This window comes from Pleurodeles waltl, chromosome 4_1 (assembly GCF_031143425.1).
Source record: "Pleurodeles waltl isolate 20211129_DDA chromosome 4_1, aPleWal1.hap1.20221129, whole genome shotgun sequence".
Taxonomy (NCBI): Eukaryota; Metazoa; Chordata; class Amphibia; order Caudata; family Salamandridae; genus Pleurodeles; species Pleurodeles waltl.
Window position 1 is genome coordinate 185,709,095 of NC_090442.1, and position 18,567 is coordinate 185,727,661.

Sequence of the window (18,567 nt, forward strand, 5' to 3'; positions counted from 1 at the left end):
TGCGCTGACCTCAAACCAATCCAATCCACTCCACCTCAAACCAATCCACCCCACCTCAATCCACTTCACCCCAATCCACCCCACCTCAATCCACTTCACCCCAATCCACCCCACCTCAATCCACTTCACCCCAATCCACCCCACCTCAATCCACTTCACCCCACCTCAATCCACTTCACCCCACCTCAATCCACCCCACCTCAATCCACTTCACCCCACCTCAATCCACTTCACCCCAATCCACTCCACCTCAAACCAATCCACCCCACCCCAATCCACCCCACCTCAAACCAATCCACTCCACCTCAAACCAATCCACCCCACCCCAATCCACCCCACCTCAAACCAATCCACCCCACCCCAATCCACCCCAATCCACCCCAATCCACTCCACCTCAAACCAATCCACCCCACCCCAATCCACTCCACCTCAAACCAATCCACCCCACCTCAATCCACTTCACCCCAATCCACTCCACCTCAAACCAATCCACCTCAAACCAATCCACCCCACCCCAATCCACTTCAAACCAATCCACTCCACTTCAAACCAATCCACTCCACTTCAAACCAATCCACTCCACTTCAAACCAATCCACTCCACTTCACCCCAATCCACTCCACCTCAAACCAATCCACCCCACCCCAATCCACCCCAATCCACTCCACCCCAAACCAATCCACTCCACCCCAAACCAATCCACCCCAAACCAATCCACTCCACCCCAAACCAATCCACTCCACCCCAAACCAATCCACTCCACCCCAAACCAATCCACTCCACCCCAAACCAATCCACTCCACCCCAAACCAATCCACTCCACCCCAAACCAATCCACTCCACCCCAAACCAATCCACTCCACCTCAAACCAATCCACTCCACCTCAAACCAATCCACTCCACCTCAAACCAATCCACTCCACCTCAAACCAATCCACTCCACCCCAAACCAATCCACTCCACCCCAATCCACTCCACCCCAATCCACTCCACCCCAATCCACTCCACCCCAATCCACTCCACCCCAATCCACTCCACCCCAATCCACTCCACCCCAATCCACTCCACCCCAATCCACTCCACTCCACCTCAAACCAATCCACTCCACCTCAAACCAATCCACTCCACCTCAAACCAATCCACTCCACCCCAATCCACTCCACTTCACCCCAATCCACTCCACTTCACCCCAATCCACTCCACTTCACCCCAATCCACTCCACCTCAAACCAATCCACTTCACCCCAATCCACTCCACCTCAAACCAATCCACCCCACCTCAAACCACCCCACCCCAATCCACTCCACCTCAAACCAATCCACTTCACCCCAATCCACCCCACCCCAATCCACTCCACCTCAAACCAATCCACTTCACCCCAATCCACCCCACCCCAATCCACCCCACCCCAATCCAATCCACCCCACCTCAATCCACCCCACCTCAATCCACCCCACCTCAATCCACCCCACCTCAAACCAATCCACCCCACCTCAAACCAATCCACCCCACCTCAAACCAATCCACCCCACCTCAAACCAATCCACCCCACCTCAAACCAATCCACCCCACCTCAAACCAATCCACCCCACCTCAAACCAATCCACCCCACCTCAAACCAATCCACTCCACCTCAAACCAATCCACTCCACCTCAAACCAATCCACTCCACCTCAAACCAATCCACTCCACCTCACCCCACCCCAATCCAACCCAACCCACACCAATCCAACCCACACCAAACCAATCCAACCCAATCCACCCCAAACCAATTCAAACCAATCCACCCCAAACCAATCCACCCCAAACCAATCCAAGCCCATCCACCCCAAACCAATCCAAGCCCATCCACCCCAAACCAATCCAAGCCAATCCACCCTAAACCAATCCAAGCCAATCCACCCCAAACCAAACCACTCCACCACAATCCACCCCGTTAAAGCCAATCCACTCCACCCCCGTTAAAGCCAATCCACTCCACCCCCGTTAAAGCCAATCCACTCCACCCCCGTTAAAGCCAATCCAACCCAAACCCATCCAATCCACCCCAAACCCATCCAATCCACCTCAGATCACTCCAGTCCAAACACTCCAAACCAATCTAACCCACACCAAAGCAATCCACCCCATCCCATTTCAAACCAACCACCTCACCCCAACCTAAACCAATCCACCCTATCCCATCCCAAACCAATCCATCCCAGCTTGATCCACCTCACCCGAAACCAATCACAACACTCCACAACAAACTCCACCCCACCCCACGACAACAAAAGGGTAATCTGTGCAAGACACTTTCTAAACTCCTAGCTGACATTTTTAGTAAAAATACAAAAAGCACCACCTGGAAGCGTGAGGCTTTTTACTCAATATTTGTAAAAGGCACATCTCCGGTAACAATTAATCAAGTCACTCAAAGAGCCAAAACAAAAGGTAAGATAGACTATTACTTATATATTCACGATGATTCAGTATTTGTCCTCGGTTTCCATTTGGTGCACTTAGGAAGGGGCTCCCAAGGACGTCGAGATGTTAGAAACCCAGCAATTTTCAAGACACGGGTACATGTTACACTTACACTCATCCATGTTGCACTTAGATGACAAGTGATCGAATGCCTCAATGAGAAACTGCGCTTAGCTGAGTTTTAAAGGTGAAAAATTAGACACTTATCCTTACCCTCGTGGCCCTGCACCAAAGCCAAATAGACCAACTGCTTGATGGCAAACCAAACGCACTGTGTTACTCAACCACACCACACATCCATTCTAAAGAAACATCAGGTTAAATAGCATAAACACCCTTGTCTGCGTAGTATATCTTCTAAATTAGCTAACTGAGCTTTGCAACATATATAGAAATAAATGTGTCCATTACTCATCTGAAGTAATTGACTGTCCAACTAAAAAGGAAACGTCATTAAAACGAAAGTAAAATCCTTCGGCACACACATCCATCCACAAAACACAGAAATCATCCAAGACCCATATCATTTTACTTTCATACTAACCTACACAAAACATTTCAAAACTAAACACTAAACAAACTCTATAATTCCCACAACTGAACAACTAACAGATAGTACACCCATGGCACTCCCAGATGAACACAAAAGGGTGTCCGGGTTGAGAATGTTCTGCAATGGCAACAAAAAAAGTAGAAAGTACTAGACAAATCCCAACATCTAACAAAAAATGGCTTAAGCAGCAAATCAATGTCACCATTCATTAAAAATAGCTTGAGCAGATAAACATCAGTGTACATTTTTTATTTTCTTACCGCTGAGATCCATCCAGGTTAGATTTATGAATGAAGCTTAGTTTAGCATCAGCCCAGTAAAGTTTCTGTTCGTCATAATCCAGGGTGAGTCCATTAGGCCAATAAATTTCAGCATCTATTACAACCGAGCGTCTTGAACCATCCATTCCAGCTCGTTCGATTTTGGGTACTTCCCCCCAGTCCGTCCAATACATGTATCTGCAACCATTGCAAAGAGAATAATTAAGGGAAGAAATAACTGACACTTACAGCATCTCATAAAGGGGTCAAATATTACTGCAAATTTGCTAATGGCAGCGAAGATAAGAAAGTGCTACTTGTTTATATAGCTTATTGCCATTTTCTTTCAAATTTGTCTCTTTCCTTATTAAAAAAAAATAAACACGTCCATGAGAGAAAGCTCAACAGTGCAAGACTTGAAGCATGAAAGATATGTATGCATCTAACTGAATTCTCCAGCACTTACACTTTTTTCCCAGGGATTGGCTCCCTGGAAAGGACTAGTGCTGCAAGGGGTATGTAATCTTAAAACACAATGGTCTGCACAAGCTTAAAACTTAAAATGTGCAGCAGCAATAAACATTTGTTCAGTCAAATACTCATTTTTATGAAAAAAAGACTTATTTTACAGCTACTAACACAAAGGAGAATATATTTTACACAAACAACTTTTGTAGTCCTCGAAGGTTAAGAACCCTAGTGTTTCCTAGGAGGGTCTCCGAGTCACACCCCCTCCTAGTTCTAGCAGTAGTGGTTATTGCCCATTTACTACAGGTGACATTCAGGTGAAGCCTCATTAGTCCAAGTCTCAGGAGCCCCACTGCAACTCTGTATAAAAGTCAGTCTTACCCACACCTGTAGGATCGGAGTGACTGGAATCCATGAGTGTACCGCCTTCGCGGGTGCTGCAGCTTTGTACACATCCCTGGAAGGCTGTTTACAGCAGACCTCTAGTTCCTTGCTCACGGCTGTACAGCTGCAGAGATGGGAGGTTCTTCATGGCTCTTCCATGCTGGGTAAATGCTTTGGTCCTTTCCGGTGGTGGGTGCGCCGGTGTCCAAAAGTCTTGACGCTGATTCTCAGTCACAGTGCAGGCTGATAGGTGCCACCACAAAGGCCTCTCTCCTCCGGTGACAATCCATGTCACATTTCTCAATTGACCATGGTGTCCCCCCTCTGGCATACAGGGTCATCGCCTCTCAGATGTACATGGGCTCCAACCTGAAAGGCACAGCAGAATTCTCCACAGCCACCCACTCCTGGCATCGAAGGTTGCTTGCTCTCACTAACCCAAAATGGCTAGGACCAACTCAGTTAGGCTATCTCATAAAGACAGCCACTACTGGCAGATCGGATTGTCGGTTCCTCACTGCACAGGGACGAGGACCCGTCTGGCGCTGCAACAATCACAGCTCACTACGCTGTGGCCCTCCTCTGGCATACTAGAGTCACAGATTTTTCTCTGTACATGGATAATTAAACAATCGGTGCAGTAGCCATCTGCTCACCCCTTGTTAAGGGAATCCACTCAACGGGATTTCTCTCCCCACATCCCCTCATCATCTCACTCCCTCCAACGCTCTCTTCTTCCTCACAGGGCATAACAGTATTGGCAAGCAGACAAGCGCTGGTGCTCCGGACTCCAAAGAACCATGTCTTGTATTCTGTCGGTGATGTCCCTTAATCCAGCCCCATCCCTCCCCCCAATCCACCCTGACAAAATCTTTGTTACCCATTTCTATGCTAACCTACTTCTTTGCATTTGTTTTTGCTTTAAGCAATTAGTTTCTATGGTAAAACCTTGAATTCATGCTGAATTCAGAATTTTGCCTATTTTCTGTCTACTTTTCAGAAAGTTACGTTTTCACACCTCTTTCCACTACAAGCAAGCTGTAATTAGTTAGAAACACCCCAAAATCTCAACTATCACTCAGAATTTTTTGTTTAAGTCACCACAGTTTTTCCAAACATGTTCTTGAAAGTTGGGAGGAAAGTATCTTATCACCGCAAATAATTGCTCAGCACTTTTGCCACAATGCCCCCCCCCCCCCCCCCACACCCCATTCCCCTAAAAAATTGCATTTGAGCTATTTTCATGGTTCGCTCGAGGGGCATCCACAAAGGTTGTGTATGTTTCAAATCCACCACATGTGGAGCAAAAAAAGACACGAAATTAGCCAGGATCTCTTTTGTGGAAAAAAAAAAATAAGAGATGAATGCTTGAGCCAAAATGAAAAAAAAAGTGTTTAGCGTTTTTGGGGGTTGGACTGTTATCTGCAAAGTGATTAATCTCAGCACAACCACAATTCTGTTTATTAAGGTGTTAAAACTGCTAACGCCATATGTATTGCGATTATATCAAGGACACCTATGTTCCAATGTTTTAAACAGACCTAAATTAACTTCAGATTCCCCGCCCACTGTGGAGTAAGCAATTAAAAAATATATATATTAAAAAAAAATCATTACATAATTCAAATAAAGAAGCAGGTCGTTGTATATTCCTTAAATGTGAACTGTGAATATAAAAAACAGCTGAAGGAGCTCTACAGTGTAGACTGGGCTGAGAATACTCTACCTTACCCCCTCCTTCCCTCCAAACGTAAAAATGAAGTGTCCTTCACACTTTATCGGCTTCCTTAAATAAACATAATAGATAACATTGAAAGATTAAGTGGATATTTTCATGCCTGCCCAATACCAATGAAAAAGCCGTAAAAAGGCAGACTCCACTGAGAACACATACAAAGGGTGGGGGGGTCCGACTTGCGTGAACTTCATCCAAAAATCATGTTTTCATGTTTCAGCGATATACTGAATTACCTTAAATGCTTTACTTTCATATGATATACCATTTTCCGACTGGGAATTTATTTTTCACTACCATTTTGTAATGGTATTCGTGTTTTACCACTGACTCCACGTTGCACTTAGCCTCGCAGCACACCGTCTTTATTATGCCTATTTACTTTATTTTAGCATTAGCCACCGCCACGTTAAAAGCTGCAAGTATTTTTCCAAGATACAATGTGGTTCTTGCTCATGTTTTTATTCTGCATGTTTTTTCTCACCAAGGGCTTAGGCTGATAAGAATGTACTAGGATGGCAGGGAACGGTTTTGTTTTGATAGAGGGCACCTTGGGATTTTGGCTAATTCCCAACATGTTCTTTTCAAAACTGACCCAAAGTAACCAGCATCTTTTGAATAATAAACTTATTGGGAGGGAGTTTCCAGAATTCTCCTCTCTTGTTGTTAAAAGTATATAAGAGACCCAGGTCGACGGTGGGGCGATTCAGAGGCCTCAATCAGGATTGAGACGTAGAATGTCTGATATATTTCCCGTGAGGTTAGCTCTCTCTTTCTCGTTGCAGTCAGGCCAGGGTTAACGACTTGCTGGCAGGAGGATGAAGGAGCAACTATGCCCCATGGTGATGAATTTTTACTAAGTATTTGCTTTGCATTGTGTATTAATATATTTATATCCCAATATAGGTATTTATCTTTGCATGTATATATTTGTTGTTTAAAGACTGAAGATGCTTTGTACATGTTCTCACTTTATTGTGGCGCGCATTTTAAAAGGTGCACTTTCAATTCTACTGACCTTCCTTTACGAACCTTGCAAAGTGATTTAATAAATGTCTTCTTTAGACTAAGAAGCTCATTCCAGAGATTTGTCAGTGCATGGGTGTTCCATCTGGGTCATTAGTGAAGCAAAACATGTGTTCTAAAATTAAGTGTGAAAGATATAATTTGATATTTGCACACGTGGATGTTCATGAAAAAAATATGCAAAATGTGCACCACAATAGCAGCCTGTGAGCAGGTTAACAAGGAAATGTTACTTATAATCCTAGTTCTACACCATATGCATCTTCATTCACAGTTCTAAAACTAAAATATTCCTGCTTGCATGTGGGGACAACAGAACACGTCCAATCTACATAAAAGAAAACATGTCAGCTTCTTTCAAAAGTTTCCCTCTAGTAATACCTTCATTTAAACAGGAAGTGCAACACTGCAGAATCTAACACCTACTTGAGTGTTACATTTAACCTTGTAAACCCCTACATTACAGAGAGAAAATTGTCAGTCAGGTTAAAATGCAAAAGGTTCAAAAACATTTTAAGACAGTCTTAAGTTGGTATATTAAATATGTTTTGACTCTTTTACAGCTGAAGATATTTTCCCCTTAAATGCCGTCCCTTTTCAGGTCGAGCTTTAAAGACCTGTCGTATATACTTTGTGGGCTTACAGCCCACCCACTGCTTTTCATTTGTTTGTTTCAGCGCTATTTTAAAATCCTGGCTTGCTAGTGGTCAATCCTTCCTCTTTGCCCCCCACCCCCTCTTTTGTGTCTTTCGTTTTCTCCCACACAGCAGATACCAAGTACTGTATTTTGACGCTTTGGTTGTTTATCTGTTTGTTTAGGGGACTATTTTTTAAAACATTTATTTCCTGCTCATGCTACACTGTGAGTGGTGTGCAGTCAGCTTCAGCACCCATATTTTGCTTCTTCACTTTCCCCCCTTTATAGAAGTGGAACTGAATTGCAATTTCCAATGCAAACTGGTATTTAGCTCCACGAGTGCTCAATGTTCTCAATAGCTCCGTGCTCCGACTGTAGTTTCTGCAAACAGGGCTGTAAATCTTGAGGAACTTGGGTCCCTTTTTGTTTTAGCACTCCATCTCTGGTTTTACTGCTCTCCACAACACTTTCTGCGCCCTGTCACTCAGGCCCTCTTTTCCGCTGCTCCCGAGCACTACTGCTACCCACCGTTAGGCTCAGGCAGACCTCTGCTGCTTTTACTGGAAGGTTAGAAGATTCTTAGAACTAACCAAGACTAAGCGTGCTAGGAATAAGTGTATTTTAAAAAAATGCTGTGTGAAAACAAGATAAATGCTGGAGTCTGAGGCAGAACACTGCCAGAATTTATGGCCCATGTCACTTATCGGCAGATGCTTTATGTTTCATCAGACATTTGAAGGTACATAGTTGGAAAATGTCAGATAAAAAGATAACTATGAATTTTCAACTCAATCCATTTTCTCGATCAATATACTTTGTTCAGCGCTCATGTACATCTTGAATATCGAATAGATAATTCTTCACCTTGCAGTCACATAGTAGGCTTAAGAAACATGCCGGTTGTCTGTCAAGAGCTTTAGTCAAATGTTATTGACGAGGAAACATCAAATTTTCATACAAACCCCCAGGGACCATGGCTCTTAGCACAGTAACGCCAGGGCTGGGTGAGTGTAGTTTAGAGTCAGTCTGGATGCATGCTTACAAGTAAACAAATCAATGCAGGAAAACACGCTGCCTACCTCGCCGCCATGGTGCCAGTCAGAGCATTTCCGTGCTCCTCTGAACTCACCCATTGAAGAAAATAATCAAAGATAGCGCCATCTGACTGTAAAGAGAGGAGTCAGAGGTCATTCGGTTATTAGGGATTTGTACCATATAACGCCAAAAGCCCAGAATCACGGCGCTTGCTATGGCAAGACAGAGAAAACAGTTTACACACAGGTGTTTTTCATGTCAATTTTGGCAACTCCTACAGATACTTGCTGTGCTGCTTCAGCTCTGCAGTATGGTGACAGCATGGTGTCTGTTACACAGACACTGTGTTCTTGAATGTGCCTGTATAGTGAGGTATGCTCAGATATGTACACAAAAAATAGCTTGAAAAGAAGTGGTGGATAATTCAAAGGTTTTAATGGATGAATGTACCAGTGGCTGCTTTGTCATTTTATTTTTATATTGTCATCTAAAATAGTTGTTTGGGATCATAAGCTTTTTTTTTTCTTTTTAAATAGCGCAACCTTGGCCCAAGGGCATTGCATTTTATGTCAGGAATGCATACTATACCAACAGGTAATCACAGTGGAATGCAACTGACTTGCACAAAAAAGTCTGATAAATAGATATTTGTTCTTCTGGGCTCAAATTTGATAGCAGCTCTGTTTGCATGCAAAGGACTGCAGCAATGCGGTGAATATAATGTGATGAAGATAAACTAAATATCCGATCATAATTAAAAAATAAAATAAAAAAAATGGAGGCTTAGAGTGGCACACAGGGATGCCAGTGAGAGGAGAAATGTAGGGAGAGGTTGGCCCGAGTGTTCCGCAGAGGTATATTTGGCTGCTTCCTTAGAAAGCGCAGCATTTTTACTATGTGCCCTAGCGACCAGGACATCAAACATCAAACCTACCACACTTATGACACCCACTCAACCTCCTTTTGCCCTATTGATATTCTCCAGGGAGCACAATGACGACGACCCTGCCCCCTGACACCCACCCCCAGGATGGTGATTTCTGCAGAAGATCTAGGATCTTTCACCACGACTAGCAAAGATTCCAAGGGGTAGTTTCATATCATCCTTCAAGAAGATCTCTGGTTCAAGCAACTTCAACATGTAGATCTCTGAACAGTCCCACCTTTTTTCTTGCACCCTCTCCACAAAGGCATTAGGAGGTGTCCATTTAAAGCCCCTTCGAGAAATGTATTGGACTCATCCTACACTCCCACATTAATGACCTCTCACTGACAACTTCATCACGTATAAGGCAATAGCCCCAACTCCCACAATGCCTTTTATCTGGTGGAGGGGGGAGTTGTCAGGGGGTAACAAAGCCATAATCAGTCAGTATGGAGTGTTTGAAGTTCCTATCCCTAGCCACAGTGAAAATAATAACCCCGTAAAACGTGGGCATAAAGATGTTCTAAACAGAATCTTTTATGCTTATGCCAAGAACCTAAACCAGACTCGTCAGTCTTGGTGGTCCAGAAGAAAGGTGCACTAGGCCAAAAGACCTCTGTGCCTCCTGACAGAGAGAGCAAGTACACTGATGTAGGAGGTCAAAGTCTGTGGATTCTCAACAACAGTGTTGACAGTGCCACAGTGGAACTAGGATAATATGACAAAGCCGTATGGGAGTCCCTGGTCACTTCTACCTAGAAGCTTCCAAGAGAATGGAGTGCGGATTTCAATGAAGTCATGCAAAGGGAACTAGTGTTCAATTACATAATAAAGTCAGCAGCACTTCTATTGCTTCTGTGGGCCCATCACCAAATGAAACCATGCTATCTACCTAAACATGCTTAATGGTTGCAACTGATACCTTAGAAGTCAAATGCTCAGTAACTTTTTTTTGTTTTTTTTTTTAATTATGAGCCTCCCTTTCACAGAATCAATACTCTTTGGCTCTTGTACGGATGAGATGTACAAAATGCGGTATAAATCTGGCACAATATATGTTGACTTAAGTACTCCTATGTCCAAGCACCTAGGAATATTCTAAACGTGACTACCTGTGAAGATCCTTTGATGCAGAAACATTTTTTTTTATTTTATTTTTTTTAAATCAATTCATCCACTCCAGCCACCCAACAGTCTTAAACTTTTACAAGATATCTCCCACTTTTTGTGACAAAAGGCATTGGCGAGTAGTTTTACAGCTCAAATGTCATAGTGAGTCAAGCCTGCACGTTATCCTTCCAATTCAGTAATAAAAATTACATCAACATCAATAATGAAATGTGGAAATACCGAGTCTGTAGCCAGTAATTGGCAAACTGCATCCTGAGCAGCATTGTAGGCTTGCAACAAGTTGGATAAAACACATCGTAAGCTGCTCACCTCTCACTCAAGCTCTTTGAAAGCTAGGTTGTTGTAGTTGTATTGTTGCTGGCACCGAAAAAATGTTATCGGCTGATATGCAAGCCCTCGACGTCATTGACCCAGAAGGCATGTTAAAACAGACAGTATGAGCAACCTCAATTAGTACAGTCATTATTGTAATCACATCTCATGTACTGAAAACCACAACATTGATTCATACCTCAAACATCAGGAGGGAGGCAAAAAAAAAAAAAAAGGAGCACAAGCCTACTCACTGCGATGCCTCCACAACCCTTTCATCTATCGAGAATCAACATTCCTCCAAAGAAGAGAGACAGAACCACAGGACACGCCTGTGCTTGAAAGGTTGTCAGAATGACTTCCACACAATCGACGATGTCGTGCGTACTAAACCACAGTTCAGGACTTCAAAGTGCAGTCATGCTGCACAGAGGATATTCGCGCAAACTCCGGTCAAACGTTTCTCACAAAACATGCCACTGCAGCCTGAAGGAGGCCTGAGGAGGAGGATTGATCTCATCCACCCTTACCAAGATTTGCGTTTCATACTGCCTTAACAGAGAGTGTATACTTTCAGATGATATTGTTAATGATCTGAATTAGGTAGGGAGAAACGAACGGGGACAGAAGAGTGTACTGAGGGACACTACAAGTGACTATGAAATCAGAGGCACTCTTATGAAGGAAAGAGCCAAACCAGTCAATGAAAAGATTTTACACCACTATTTTGTGTTCCACCGCATTAAAGGCACCTGAGTTAGCTAAATGAATCAGCAGCATAAACTCTCCTTTACCTAGGTCCTCCATTATGCTAGGAACTATGTACACTAAAAGCATGTATGTCTTGTAACGTGGTTAAAAGCCATTCCTGGTACGTGACAGTATTGCAGGTGTTTAGGGGTTATTTCGTGGTCACTTTCTACACACTGTTGCTAAGTGGAGTTCATTATTAGGTCTGTAGATCAAATGGATGAAGAATTAGGTTCTCTTACATGGCTTGCCAAAGGTTAATTTGAAAGCTGTAGGCTCTTCCGCTTCTACAATAAAGGCACGTATTAAACATAGAGCCAAGCATCTTTAATGGAGAGAAGACAAACTATGTAGGTTTATAAAGTGCAAAAGCTGCCCATTTGCAGCCTCTTCAGACTTCGCTTTTATCTGTAAGAAGCAGTAATGAACTTCTCTTAAGAGTTTTTTCATGAAACAGAAGTGGAACTGAACTGCAATTTTCAAGGCGAGCTGGCCTTTAGCTCCAGTTTCTTTTTTACAAAGTTGAATAGTGTTCTTAAAGATCTTGAGTACCCACGAATGGAAGTCAAATTCTTGTTTTGAAGCTAAATATATGTGTATTTATGCTGTATAGTTCAAAATCTTTTACCAGATGTATCAGTCACTTACATTCTAGCAGTTGTTTTTTCTGTGTAACATGACCGTTCCCGAGCGCCAGAGGTGACGCGCCAAGTGTTGCAGCATTAAATGCCATTAGTGCATATGAGAACTAGCCTAGGTAACCAAAGTTTAAATTAAACCCTCGGCAATAGAGAATGATGGAAGAATAGATCACTTCCTATTTAGAGGCACTAAGACTTGAAAATACCCAAGGCCCATATATGCTCCAAAAAAACAGGTCCTTGTCAGCCGGCAAAGAGGATGGGTCAAAACAAAAGACCGTTCACAGAGAAAACAGATAAAGCCAGGCATGACCCTCATTAGTCCCAAATTTAAGTCTGAGTTTGAGAATTTTAAGAAGGCCCTTCTAGCCAGGTCCAGAGAGCCCAAGAGCCAGAAGGGTCCATGCACCAGCATTACCCAATAAGCTCCAAGATTAGAGGGCGCAGAAGTCATAACTTAATGAGTTAACTACAGTGGCCCAGGTTGAATCACTGGTTTCCAAAATGATTTTCATGTTTCAAAATGAGACTGCATATAGCTGTGAAGGAAGGCATATTTTGTGCCCTTCAACATGGAACAATAAGTCAGGATCACGGTCAGATGGAGAAAAGGATGAGTCAGACTGCAGGGTTAGCAGTAAAGCTAGCTTTGCAGGAATGTTCAATCCACAGGATACAGCTTATCCCAGTATAGACGCCACCTCAAAGAGTGGCAGCATATGTTTAACAGCAGCTATAATTGGTAAGGTCCGGAATTAAGAGCAGAGTGATCCAGACCAGTGTTAGAAAGCAGAGCGGAAGCAACTGTAGATATTAACCCCAAAATGTTGATGTTTATGAGAAAGCTTTACTAAGATCCAAAAGGCATTAACTGGATTGAGAGGCTGCTAGGATAAATTAGACATGGTCGGACCCACTGAAAACATTTTTAGATCTAGATATTGTACATAATGAAGATGGTCTCTCTATTGAGCAAGAGACCTTGGCAGGAGAATATAATGCCTTCTAGACAACATCAATTTTCATTATTATGCACAAACTTCCACCATTAGATACCTTGGTGCTAAATGTAGTCTGAAACCATTTTGCACTCTTTCCTCTTAAGCACTATTCTCACTTCATCATCTACAGAGGGTGTCAGATAGCTATGTTTTCAGCGGTTTCCTACTTTATCAGCTTCCTTGAAACTTTTGAGCCACGCTACTCCACAACTGAGCTTCTGGCCTTAAAGGGCTCTGCCTCCAAATTACACTCAATAGTCATTTAGTGTTTTCAGATCGCAGACTGCAGTTCGATTTATAGAATGAACTTTATTGGTAAAGGATTGTGCTGTGTCAGCAGATAATGCAGCTCTACCTTCTTTAAAGCGAAACCCAAATTGGGCCACATCTGGCGCAGTTGCAGCATCAGACTGGCTCCTTTCCATAAACCAGTCAGTCAAAGAGAAAGACAAACGTGTTAATATGTTCATGACAAATTCCATATATTTATCGAGATATTCAAGCATCCCCTTTTTGTAAAGGCCGGCTGTCAAAGGGGGAACACTGACAGACACTTTCTCCAGCAGATTCTAAGGTTTACCTTAGCTGAGGCAGAAAGAATAACTTAACAGACCCAAAGATGCTTTAGATTCATCCCATCCGAGGCCTGAAGTGGCCAGTGGTGATTTGATAAACAAGGGGCAAGCAAATTCTCCTTAAGATTTAAAGATAAGCTCAAACTCTCCTTCCCTTGTAAAACTGGGTGAGGGGAAGAATTTGATAGTTTACCTTAATAAACTGATTTTTACCAAGGACCTTTTACCTGGGTACTGCAAACTAATCAGAGGCTCCTGTTAAATTTTCCAGCACCCTAATTCACCTTCAGGTGCCAGGGAAAATAATGTTCTCTTCCTAGAATCAAATCATGCTTGTCAAGGAAGTTGATCAACTGTTTGAAGACGAAAAAAAAGAGTGTTGGGGGGGGGATCAGATGACAACGGCCCACCATATAGGTTTTCTTAAAGTCTTTCAGATTAAACCCCCTAGGCATATCCTGCATCAAGGAGAACATGTAATGACTGCATTCTTATTCCTTTGAGAGCCTGTGCTTTATCATGAAGGACCCGAAGTCTGAGCTTGTACCCAAAAGGTAGACTGAGACCCTGGGATTCAGGATAGACTACATACCTGACACTTAACAACTTTCCTCAAGCAGAATCATGGCAATCAAAAAATAACTCAGCAGGCTGTTTAAACAGGATAAGATCTCTGAGAAAATTGTTGGTCTGCTAGTGCCTTCAATAGAGGCTAGTTTAAAGGGGCATCTTTACCCGTCACTATTTTACACTACTGTCTGTCTAACAGAACAGGCAAGAAGGTGGTTCCAGAACTGAGCTAATTTCTCGAATGATAGAGGGACACCACTGTATAAAACTTTACATTTCTCACTACAGTCCCTGGGCAGCCAGATGTTGATTAGGAGAAGTGTTGGTCAGGAACTGCATGGGGTTCTAAAAACTTCTATGCTTGTTGTGTACGTAAGCAAACGTTATGAAATTAAGAGTACACTGTTCCTATCTAGAAAGTTTATTAGGGTGAAAAATTACATATATATATATATATATATATATATATACATATACACACAGGAGCAAGAGCCCTCATGCATCACAATGGATGACTGGCTTCATCATTGGGACAGCTCCTCGTTAGGCTGGTGCTGCAATGCCTAACGGGCTCCCCCCATGGGGGAGCTCTTACCCGGGGTGCTCAAAAAAATCGCACATTCAAAAATAGTTTGTTTAGATAAGGTGCCCAATTCGGAGAACCCAAAAATAAGTGGAGTGAATAGAATGAATTAAAATTGGTTCATCATCAACAATTGTCACTCATAATTTAATCAGTTTTATGTGATGAAGACCAAGATTAAAAACAAGGTAGAGAGTCAGGGTGATGAATAATGGTCACCCACTCTCAAAAAACGAGGATAAACACTATACGGTATCACTCTATGATAGGTCTACATGTTTCGCGTCGAAGTGGTCCAGCCGGATCCCATGACGCTTCTTCAGGACCAAGGACCAAAAGGAAATCTACTCCAAAATGTCAGAACTAATATTCAACAATGTCTAAGAGTAAGTAGTGACTTACTTAGTTCTACTCGTACACAAAAGGTCGCCCTAAATAGATAAAACATAACCCTTGGTCAGGTTGTGTCAATAAAAATGCAAAGTTAGTGTATGTGTGAAGTTAGTAAAGTTTACGGTGTCTCACACTTGTGCAAAAAATATATAAAAGTTAGCTTACCATCCCCAATTTCAGGATAGTGCTTAAAAGGATCACGGTCAGGAAAAGGAACTAATATTCTGTTGATGCACAATCAAGAAGAGTTAGTATAATGAGCAGTTCACACATATCATTGGTTCACAAATCGCCAAATCAAATACTACTCCGCATGGCTGTCATTAACAGTATTAGTATGACTTTCATATCAGCAATGAGAACCATCGTTCATAGAAGATTATCATGAGTTAGTGATGATGGAGAAATCAGTGATCATCTCAAAACTACAATCATAATTTAAGGTTACAAGGATTCTTTGTTAATGGAGAAATCAATGATCATCTCCAAACTTTAGTCATAATTATATGGTAAGAGGGACTTGATGTGAATGATCGTTTTTGAAACCTCTTGCCATCATTCACTCAACACGGCTGGGGCTTATATAAGTCTGAAAAATTATCTAGTTTAGCATAAAGTCAACGATCGAAGAGAGTGGATAAAACACTCATCCGAGTCAGTTACATGATTTGTAAAGGACAGTTAACCGTACACAAGTGAATACTCGTCGTATGTTAGTGGTTAAACTGTTATGTTCAAGATACAGAAATCGGCATTAGACACACTGAAAAAAAAAGGGGGGGGGGGTGGGGTGGGGGGGAAGGTAGACGGAAAAAAGGTCCAGGAACAGACTTACTTCTCATTCCTTGACAGTCGGCTGATTAACCTACCCTCGAGACCCGTGCCCTAGTCGAACAGAGGTCCGACGTTGTGCCGGGGTTTATTACGAGGAAATCCGATAAGCAAACGTTAACACATTGGCTCATTTAGAAGAGGTATATTTCCATTTTAGAATACTTCCTTATGGCAGGGGCAACATATGTGACTGTAAGAGCTCTGAAAGCAACAGATGCTTTCAACTGTGCTATAAAGAGTAAATTTGCTTGATTCCACTGGCCTCAGTATATTCCACCAAGATGTTCAACAGTGTGCGCATAACTTCGAAGCTTGCATATTAGGAAACGTCAGAGAATATCACATTTCCAGTATTCTAGTTTTTAAACCAACAGGGTTGCAAATTCAGATCATACAAACACAAAGTAAAACAGATCAGTTTAACGTGTGTGTGTGTGTGTGTGTGTTTGACTGTTAAATTGATATATATCTCAAATACCTTGAAGGTTTCCTATAGGATTCTCAACAAAATATAGTCAATTGAGGTGAAAATTTAAGTTCTGAGGGATACCGCTGCTAATTTACAAATTATTCCTTGTCCGCGCCCGGTCTATTCACACTTAAAAAAAAGCAAAAACAAATGCATTTTCCCCACTCAGAATGCCCTACACTGTGCTGTGCAACTGTGAAGACCACCAAATTGATGACACAGTAATTTTTCAAAATTCTCTCAAACCGCCTCTACCTGAAGTGTTTGCACAAGTAAATTTAACAAAAACAGAATGAAAAATAGCTTAGTCAGCTGTTGGGTTTCTTTTTAACTCTAACAACAATAAAAAGAAGCCCATTTTCCCAAAAGGTTATGCTCATTTATTAGAAAGTTTGGCTTGCATCCAAACAATGCCTAGCAGCTACTTCGACGTGCTTTGACAAACAAGTACATGAGCTTGAATGTCTTAGTGTAACAGGGACCAAATCTAATACAGGTGTCTCCCCCTATCCAGCATTACTCACACATGCACCCATTTTTAGGTTTCGCTTGGACTGTGCTTGCGAAACCTTATGTTACTATAAAAAAATAAAAAATATGAAATATTTCTTCAGAGTGACTTTGGGTTAGATGTACGTAGTTATTTTCTGCTTGCAAATGGCATGATTTGCAGAATCGGGCTGTCTGCGACCCAAAAATAGCATTTTGGTATGTACCAATGCTATTTGGTAATCTATTTACCAAATTGCAAAATAGGTCTGCAAGTCGCTTTTTGGACGGCATGTATGATTGTTTTGCGACCGTGAATGCAGCTGCAAAACAACTGTAGTTATCACCAACTTCAAGTTGGTGGTAACCCCTTCGCAAATGGGAAGAGTTCCCCAAGGGACTCCTTTCGGTTTGTAAATGGGGGCACCAAAATGTTTTCGGAGCAGGAAGTGGTCCCACAGCTTATTCTGAAAAAATGAAGGTTACTTTTTATTCTTTTGTTTGTAATGAAGCCCGTTTTCCTTATAGGAAAACGGGCTTCAATACAAAAAAACAACTTCTTTATTTAAAAAACAGTCACAAGCATTTGGGTCTGCCGTCCCCAGTAGGCCACCATCCCAGTCAATGCAGCCATTCCCAATGGGGTCGCAAATTGCAACCTACCTCATGAATATTAATAAGGTAGGTCATTTGTGACCCCACTGGGAATCGCTGAATGTGTCTGAGACACATTTGTACATTTCATTTTGCGAGTGTTTAATTATGAATCGCAATTAGACTCGCCAAATGAAATGGTCATACATCTGGCCTTAAGAACCCGCTCCTTACTTACTTGAACTTCCCATTTGTTCCTTCAAATGTCACTTCAATTTAATTGCATTTTATTGGCTAGCAGGCCACTTACTGCTCTTTTGTACTGCTTTCTGTTCTGCCTTTGTCGTCGCGTGGAGTGTGGCCAAAGTACACCTTCCAGTTTTTGGTGATTGGTTACTTGTTAGTGTTTGTACGCGAAAATATATACTAATCGCAAGTCAATTTGTGTTGAAATGTGTGTAAATGTCGGCCATCTTGCAACGGAGTACCGAGTGCAGATGAAAAGCCAGCAGCGAGTGGGCTCACTATGTTGTGTTTTTCATTACTTAATTACAATTTTGATACATAAGTTTCAAATATTAAAAGTATTTGTGTGTTCGTTTCTTATTACCACTCATTTTTAAAGAAAACTCATTTGCATAATTGGGCGACGTTTTATTTCTAATTGTTATTCTCTCAGTGACTTATTAACAGGCATTCACAAGTGCAGTTACCTTGCAAGCACTATTGTCGTG

The 18,567-nt window shown here is 42.2% G+C and overlaps 1 protein-coding gene across 1 annotated transcript in view; it reads right to left on the minus strand.

Moving 5' to 3' along the window:
- The window catches only part of LRP6 (LDL receptor related protein 6), a 591,871-nt gene that overhangs the window by 500,364 nt on the left and 72,940 nt on the right, over window positions 1-18,567 (minus strand). Inside the window, exon 3 of the mRNA XM_069228018.1 lies at window positions 3,282-3,479. Within this exon, the coding sequence (XP_069084119.1) occupies window positions 3,282-3,479 (198 nt within the window). The remainder of the gene's footprint in view (window positions 1-3,281; window positions 3,480-18,567) is intronic.